The sequence below is a fragment of the Empidonax traillii genome, unplaced genomic scaffold (assembly GCF_003031625.1).
Source record: "Empidonax traillii isolate 1590-97213 ecotype Southwest subspecies unplaced genomic scaffold, ASM303162v1 scaffold752:size306384, whole genome shotgun sequence".
In the NCBI taxonomy this organism is placed as follows: domain Eukaryota; kingdom Metazoa; phylum Chordata; class Aves; order Passeriformes; family Tyrannidae; genus Empidonax; species Empidonax traillii.
Genome location: NW_020955945.1, coordinates 159183 through 167023, shown reverse-complemented (window position 1 = coordinate 167023; position 7841 = coordinate 159183). Strand labels below are relative to the sequence as shown.

General features: G+C 55.6%; 1 protein-coding gene across 1 annotated transcript; it reads left to right on the top strand.

Moving 5' to 3' along the window:
* The first annotated feature begins 226 nt into the window (after positions 1–226).
* INA (internexin neuronal intermediate filament protein alpha) lies at positions 227–5803 on the top strand. The gene is made up of 3 exons (XM_027900820.1): positions 227–1150; positions 4473–4597; positions 5150–5803. Exons 1-3 carry the CDS (start codon positions 227–229, stop codon positions 5421–5423), a joined length of 1323 nt encoding a protein of 440 aa, XP_027756621.1. The 3' UTR covers positions 5424–5803.
* The last annotated feature ends 2038 nt before the right edge of the window (positions 5804–7841 follow it).

Sequence of the window (7841 nt, the reverse complement as noted above, 5' to 3'; positions counted from 1 at the left end):
GCCACGGCTCTTCAGCACCGCGGTGCACGGACAGCTCCGGCCGCCTCCCGCCGTGGCGGCACCTCTCACCGCACCGCGCCTCGCACCGCACCGCGCCTCTCCCCGTCGAGAGGAGCCCCCTCCGCACCGCTCCGCCCCGAGCCCCCTCCGCACCGCACCGCGCCGTGCCCCGCCCCGCCCCGCCGTACATAAGCGCCGGCGGCGCCGCCGGTCCTGCTCCGCCGCCATGAGCTACAGCGCGGAGCCAGCGGCTCTGGCCGCCTCCTACCGCCACCTCTTCGCGGAGGCCCCGCGCCGCCCCGAGGTACCGCCGGCCCGGCGGGCGCGCCCGGGCGCGGAGCCGGGGGCGGTGCGGGAGCGCGGCGCGGAGCCGCGGCGCAGCGAGAAGGAGCAGCTGCAGGGCCTCAACGAGCGCTTCGCCGGCTACATCGAGAGGGTGCGGGCGCTGGAGGAGCGGAACCGGGCGCTGGCGGCGGAGCTGGCGGCGCTGCGGCAGCGCTCGGACGAGCCGCGCCGGCTGGGGCAGCTGCTGGGCGGGGAGCTGCGCGCCCTGCGCGCCCGGCTGGAGGAGGCGCACGGGGAGCGAGCGCAGGCGATGCTGGAGCGGGCGCGCCTGGCCGAGGAGACGCAGCGGCTCCGGGCGCGCTGCGAGGAGGAGGCGCGGAGCCGCGCCGAGGCGGAGCGGGCGCTGCGCTCCCGGCAGCAGGCGGCCGAGGCGGCCTCCCGCGCCCGCATCGACCTGGAGCGGCGGGCGGCGGCGCTGCGGGAGGAGCTGGCCGAGATGCGCAGCGCCCACGCCGAGCAGCTCGCCGAGCTGGGCGCCGCGCTCCCGGCCCCGGCCCCCGCCCCGGCCCCGCGGCCCGACCTGGCCGCGGCGCTGCGGGAGCTTCGAGCACAGTACGAGGCGCTGGCGGCCCGCAACCTGCAGGCGGCCGAGGACTGGTACCGCGCCCGCTGCGCCCGCCTGCACGAGCGGGCGGCCCGCAGCCAGGAGGCCGTGCGCGCCAGCCGTAGGGAGGCCGGCGAGTGCCGCCGCCAGCTCCAGGCGCGCCTAGTGGAGATGGAGAGCCTGCGCGGCGCCCACCAGTCCCTGGAGAGGCAGCTGCAGGAGCTGGAGGAGCGGCACAACGCCGAGGCTGCCGGTCTGCAGGTGAGCCGGGCGGCGCCGGGAACCGTCACCGTCCTCTCCCCTGGCACCGGGCACTGTGCGGTACCGAGCATCCTCCTCTCGTGCAATCCGCGCCAGTCGGCAGTTCCATAATTACGGCCCCCCGTAATGTGTAGCACCGAACATCTTCATCCCACGCAACCCCCCGGCAAATGCCTTACCGGCACCTCCGACCCCTCACTCCCCTTCCCCTGGTGCTGTGGAGTGCTGAGAATCTCCACTGCCAGTGAAATCCTGCAGCGCACCTCCATCCCCTGCAGCAGCCCCTCCCGCCGCTCTGTGCAGCGCTGGACACCTCGGCCCAACGCGGTGCCCCCCCCGACCCCGCATTGCCCAGCACCCCCACTATCCCAATCTGTGCTGCCCTACCCGCAACACCCCCGCCACGGTGCGGCACCCGCCCGTGCAGGGGCAGTGCCCCCACAGCGCTGCACAGTGCCAGGCACCCCTCTGCAGCCTTCTTACCACCCAGCACAGCGCCTCTCTGCCCTGCACACAGGTCCTGCCCTACCAGGGCATCGCCTGTTGCCTTCACCCTTTATCCATAGGCAAAAACAGAGAGGGCAGGTTTCTGGGAAACAGGCCAGGATACCCCATTCCTGCAGGTGACATCCCTGCACGTGGCAGTGCTGTTTGGGGCATCACTCCATCCCTGCCCTTAAGGATATCCCCGTCCCTTAAGGATCAGGTCCAAAATTGCCCACACATTTCCCATTGTTGTGGGTAATTCCTCAAAGCTATCTGCTTAGGCTTGGCCCCTTGCCCTGTGGCCTGGCTCTTGGCACCTGCACTGCAGAAATTGGAGCTCTACAAAGACTATGTCTGAATTTGCAGACAGACCCCAGATCTGTGGAAAGACTCACGTGGGACACTGAGTGCTCCATATCTCTTATTCCATTACCGCAGTATTACCGCATTTTCTTAGTCCAGGGAAACATAAATGGTTTATAAAAAAATAAATCTTGAAATTGTTCTATTACATGGCTATTAAATGATCTGTGGTTTCTAAATCAAGCCGTTTCCTTCTAAATACTGAAGGAGCTGCCTTAAATCATACCTAGAGGATGTTGCTTTACACCCAAGTAATGCTTTGTCATTTCTAAGGCCAAATTTTGCCAGGCAGTCTAGAATTCATGACTTAGCTCCAAACTACTTGCAATCTTCCTGAACAGTTGATGCAGTCTTCAACAAATATTGTGAAAAAAGGCAATATACAATATTCTCTATAGTGGGTGAAAAAATTACACACAGTAATCTTCTGAAATAGTCTTGATGCCATAGGAGCAACTATCAATTGGAAAGAAAAATTAATGCACCTGGATTAAATAGTACCATAATTAAAATTGCTTCAGTGACATCACAGCAGTGTTTTCCTGTATGACTCTCAGGATCTGCTTTATGTGTTGCACTACTTAGGAGTCTTTTGAACAATGTGCATGTGTAGCAGCTAATTAATTTCCTTGGCTGCAACCAATGGAAAAGGATGGAAGTGTGTATTAAAAGATAATATTCCTATTGTCTGAGCTTTTAAAACGTTCCCATAGACTTCTAAAGGCTTTCCAGTCAAATCTTAACCAACATGAGAGAGCTTTGGTTTGCAATGGTGTGGAAATGGGTTTTTATTCAATCAGCTGGTAGGGCTGGGATGTGGAAGAGAGGTGCAGAGAAGGTAACAAGCCATTTCAAATGAGGTTTTTGTTCATGTGGACTGCAGGCAGAGGGCAGAGGGCTGAAGGCACAGAGGGTCACAGCAGCAAGAGTGGAACTGTCCCAGGGTGGGGTCACCCCAAGTTCTTCCCTCCTGTCACGGTTTGGTGCAGCAGCAGTCTGTCTGCTTTGGGATAAGAGGTTTTAATCTGTATAGCAGTGACATTCATGCATGTCCTGGGGCTTTTCAGTTGATGGCCCAATGACCTTCTCTGAGGCACAACTTCATGCAGCTCTCTTGCTGTGGAAAAGGGACAGAGCAGCACAGGTCAAGGCAGAGACCACAAGGATGGCCCCTAAATGTCCCCCAAGGCTGGATGTACCCAGCTAATTTGACTGTGAGATGCCCTGTGCTGCATTCAGGATGAGCTGTCACTGCTTCCCTGAGGGGCACTGCTCAGACTGGGCTCGCTGCACCAAGGTCAGCACAGCTCCCTGCTCCTTGGGCAGCTCCATGTCTCGTGTCTGTCTCTGCACTATGCACAAGGAAGGTTATGCTGGAGAGGAAGGAGGGGACACAGGATGAGAATGAGGATGGGGACAAGATGGCAATGACATGGCAGGACAAAGATTGTTTGCTGGAACAGGGTATCTGGAAACAATCACAGAGGCCCAACTGTTCCAGTGGGTGCAGGAGAGCAGAGGCTGGCAGTGGCCATTGCAGGGACTTGCAGGCGGGGCTACACCATAACTTAAATGCAAACTGCTGACTCATTCCTGTTCCAAATCATGCTCCTCTGGTGGCACAGCAGAGCAGCTGGCAGCAGGAAACCTGCTGGGAAGAGAGGAGTGGGTTTCACTGCTTTCAGGCTGCTTCTTAGATATTTGGATGCATGTGGGAGAAAACCAGGCTGCTCGTTTCCTGAGAAAAAAAATAGAAGAAAAGATTAGTCTCCTTTGTTAGCAGGAAATCTGGCCTTGGAGTCCTCCACATCGCAAGTAGAACAGGATATAGGGGGCAAAAGGCAGGGCAAAGCTGATGAGAAGGATGCTAGAACAACATCACTGCCCAGCTGAGCACCCCACACTGGCACTCTGAGGCATTTTCCAGGGAAGGTTTCAGATTTCCCCTCCTGGAGGGCAGCCCTGGCAGCACCACTTCTCCTTCCACCACCCAGACACGTGTCCAACCCTTCTTAAGCCCCACGGATGCAGACTGCAGCCCTTCTTCTCTACTGCTGCAGTGCTGAGGGCCTTCACTTGTCCTGTTGAGCCACTGACTGTGCTTTGATGATGTTTAAGCCCAAAATTTTTCTTCCCTCTGTAGCAGCCTGCCTTGTTCCCTGTAGGACTGGAAGTTCCACCACCATGCACTATTTACCCACCTCACAGACCCTCCCACAGATGGGAAACTATATAAATCCATCAATGCCTAAAGCCTCCCCCACTGCACACACTCACAAACCACACCTGGTGCTCAGCCTGCTTTTTCATCCCTGTTAACGTGAGATTTTGTCATCCCAATCTCCTGAAGGGATGTGCCATCATGGACCAACTGCCCATTGCAACTTCCCTGTCTTTGCAATGGGCAGAGCAGAAAATCTGTGTGAGAAGTCTCTGTTCCAAAACACAGCCCTGAGTGCCCTTGCCTTTGCAGGACACCATCGGGCAGCTGGAGGATGACCTGCGAAACACCAAAAATGAGATGGCACGGCACTTGAGGGAGTACCAAGACCTGCTTAATGTCAAGATGGCCCTTGATATTGAGATAGCTGCCTACAGGTAAGGCTGCTTTATTCCTGCTTTGGCCACCTCCCAAGCCCAATCCCCTGACCCCACCAGGCTGGGATATTTTCAAGGGCCCAGAAAATCCCTGGGTACAGACTCAAGGAGCACCACAATTGTGTTGCTCATCTTTGCTGCCTGGACCTGCCAGTTCCTGCCTGGGGAGCAGCCATGGCTCCATGTCATGCCTTGATCTAGCAGCTGTGAACTGTGTTCCCCAGCCATCCCAGAAACAGTGTTTAATGGGGACAATTGGGGTTGGAAACTTGTCTCTCTTGCAAAGCCAAACTAGATGCAAAAGGCCAAGTCCCTGTGGTTTGGGTATTTATTTTCCTGGCATTTCTGGAAAGTTGGTCTCATGCATCCCATATTGCAAGTGCTCCAGAAATTATTCACCAAGACATGATTTGGAACCAGTTTCATGGTGCAGTGTGACCTGGGGTGATGGTCTGGAGTGCTTGGACTTTCCTGCAGGGTACAACTTGCCCTCAAGTTTTGCAGATGTTTCACACTCCAAGACTAACCTCTTTCCTTGTGATGTGCTTGCAGGAAGCTGCTGGAGGGAGAGGAGACCCTCTTCAACATGGGAAGTGTTGGCCTTCCAGCGCTCAATTCCCTCCCCAACCCCACTTACTCCTTTGAGCCAAGAAGCTTCAGTTCCTCTACTCTGTCCTTCAAGGAGGAGGAGCAAGGAGAGGTTATTAAAGTGACCTCCAAAATATCATCCAGCAGGGCTGAGGTGATTGAGGGGACCATAACCTCTGTCAAGAAAAGAGGGAGGTTAAACCTGCATGGAGGAATCACTGCAAATGCAAAAATGTAACCACTGGGACCCTATTCATGTACATTTGAGGGGGAGCAGTCTCCACTCGGCCTTTAAATTTCTCCTCTGGGCACGAAGCCACACTGGACTCGTGGGAAGCCCCCCTTAGAAACACATAACTCCCCAGGGACACCAACCCAGGGACGGCTTCCCTGCGGGTCCTGCCACGCAGAGGCCGAGCTTGGCACACTGCTCCCTTTTAAATGGGTTGGAGGCACAGCAGAACAGGTAGATAGATGCATGTTGGTCATTGTTGTGGTAGCACATGGATTCATAGCACCCTCCCTCCCTCTTCCTGGGGCAGGTGAGGGGGAGCTGGCTGGGTCTGCTGCTGAGCCAGCTCTTTGGGGAGGGAAACATGTTTACTGTCACTGGTTTCAAGGCTACAGACCTTCATCAGCTACACAAATCACAAACTCTTCCCCGCTCCTCAAGTTGTAGCCGTCCACTTTTAATCCTAGAAGCACAGAAATAGCCACACTGGACTGTAACCACACCTGAGGTCTGGTCTGAGCCACGTATATTTTGAACTATGAGTGTTAATTTTTTTTTTGTCCTGACAACTCTGTTTTCTGGCAGCTTTAGTCCAGCCAAGGCACATGGAGTTTATAAGCAGCAGGCGGAGGGCAGGGAACCGGTACATCAGAGGTGAAAGTGTCACTGTGCCACAGGGTGCAGCACCTTGTCTGGTATCACTGGCTCCAAAACATCAGGGTCTGAAGGACCCTTGTTTGGCTGCACAGTTTTCACACGAAACTCCTGTGCCCAGATTAGCACGGTGCTCCAGCCAGCACTGGGAAGCCGCAGGACTCCTGAACACCAGCCCACAAAGCATCCTTGTCTCCGCTCTAACTGTTCCAATGTGTGCCAAATTTGATATAGGATTTAACAACTGTAGGTTTCCTTCAATGCCTTAAATTGCCAGCGATCGCTTTTGCAAGAGCCGGAGACTCCGCGTGTGCACGTGTTGCGTGTCAGTGCCCTGGCAGGGTTATCATCACGAGACCTCGCTGCCCTTGTGGCGGTGCCAGAGTAGTTCCTGGAACCAGCAAATTGTTTGCTCGCACTCTTTTCTCTTCTATTGTAAGGCACAAGTTAATAATTAAAAAAAGAAATAGCTGTGTGGATCAAACCAAGCTGTTTTGTTGTCTTTGCTGCTGCTTCACCTCGGGAACACACCTCGGTGTCTGGCCCACAGCTGGTTCAGTGCCCAGCTGTCCCTCTGGGCCCCTGCAAAGAGCTTGGTGCTGGGGTGTGGCTGCTGCTGGGGCTGCAAGGTGAGCTTGGTCCCGCTGACGGCAGTGGGGCAGGTTTGCAGCTCAGCCCAGGGGCCTGTCACAGTGGCCCTGCTTTGTAGAGGAGTTCATGGCCAGCTGGCCAAGGGATCAAGGTCTGTAGTGGCTGAGTGCACTCTCATTTGCCCAGAAAATGGCCTCAGAGGCTTTGAATTGCATCACATTCCTGACAGCTCAGTCCCAAAGTACCCATCATTTCCTCTCCGCCCTGCCTGTGTGTTGAGGGTTTAGAAACACCCTCTTGGTTTGCCTGCACAAGTGAAGATAAAGCAATTTACACAACAGCAGATGGAAGAAGGGAGGGTGCACACACCGCCCAAGTAAACCCAGCAGTCACAGGTGTCCACAGAGCTGCTGTGACCACCACTAGCTTATATTTGGAAGATGCTTCTCTCGAGTGGCCCTGCCAGCAGCATAGTGTCCCACTGCCTTCCCATTCCTGCTTTGTTGCACCCTGTCGTGGCAATCTGCCCCAGAGCCCCTCGGACACAGTGTGACAGTCACAGGCTTCTCCACTAGTGCTGCAGGCCAGGAGCAGCATGGCTATGTCCCTTGATCCCATCACACCGATAACCTTGGGGAATGATACCCTGGTGGGACTGCTCACTGTGGGGTGACACAGCCCTGGGGAGGGCAGCCCTGTGGGTGGGTGAAGCAAAGGGTACCTTTTGGAGACAGGGAAGGGGGCTCGGGCATGGATGGAGCAGCAGCCACCAGAAAAACAGCACAGAGCAACTTGGGGTGCCCAGACAGAGCTCGGGGGAGCCAGCACCAAGTCCAAGGCGCTGGCAAAAAAGCAAGGACCAAAAAACCTCCAAATATCTCCTGGCTCAGCTGTCAGTTAGGAAATGCAAAGACACAGAATTTCCCCCAAACAGTAGGGGAAATAAAAAGCAAATGTGACTGTGCAGCTAATGTAATGTATTCTGAACCTCAAACACTCTCCACCACTGCTGCTTTCTGTCCCTTGAGCATAATCAGCCTGACCTGTCCTTTGTTCCCAGCACAAGCCTTTGTCAGGATTCCTGCTTGCTCAGCTGGCTGGATGCTAGTGACGAGGATGGGAATTTTACTTTTGGTACTTCATACCAATGTGAAGCAGTTGTGGAGGAGGGTGAATGAG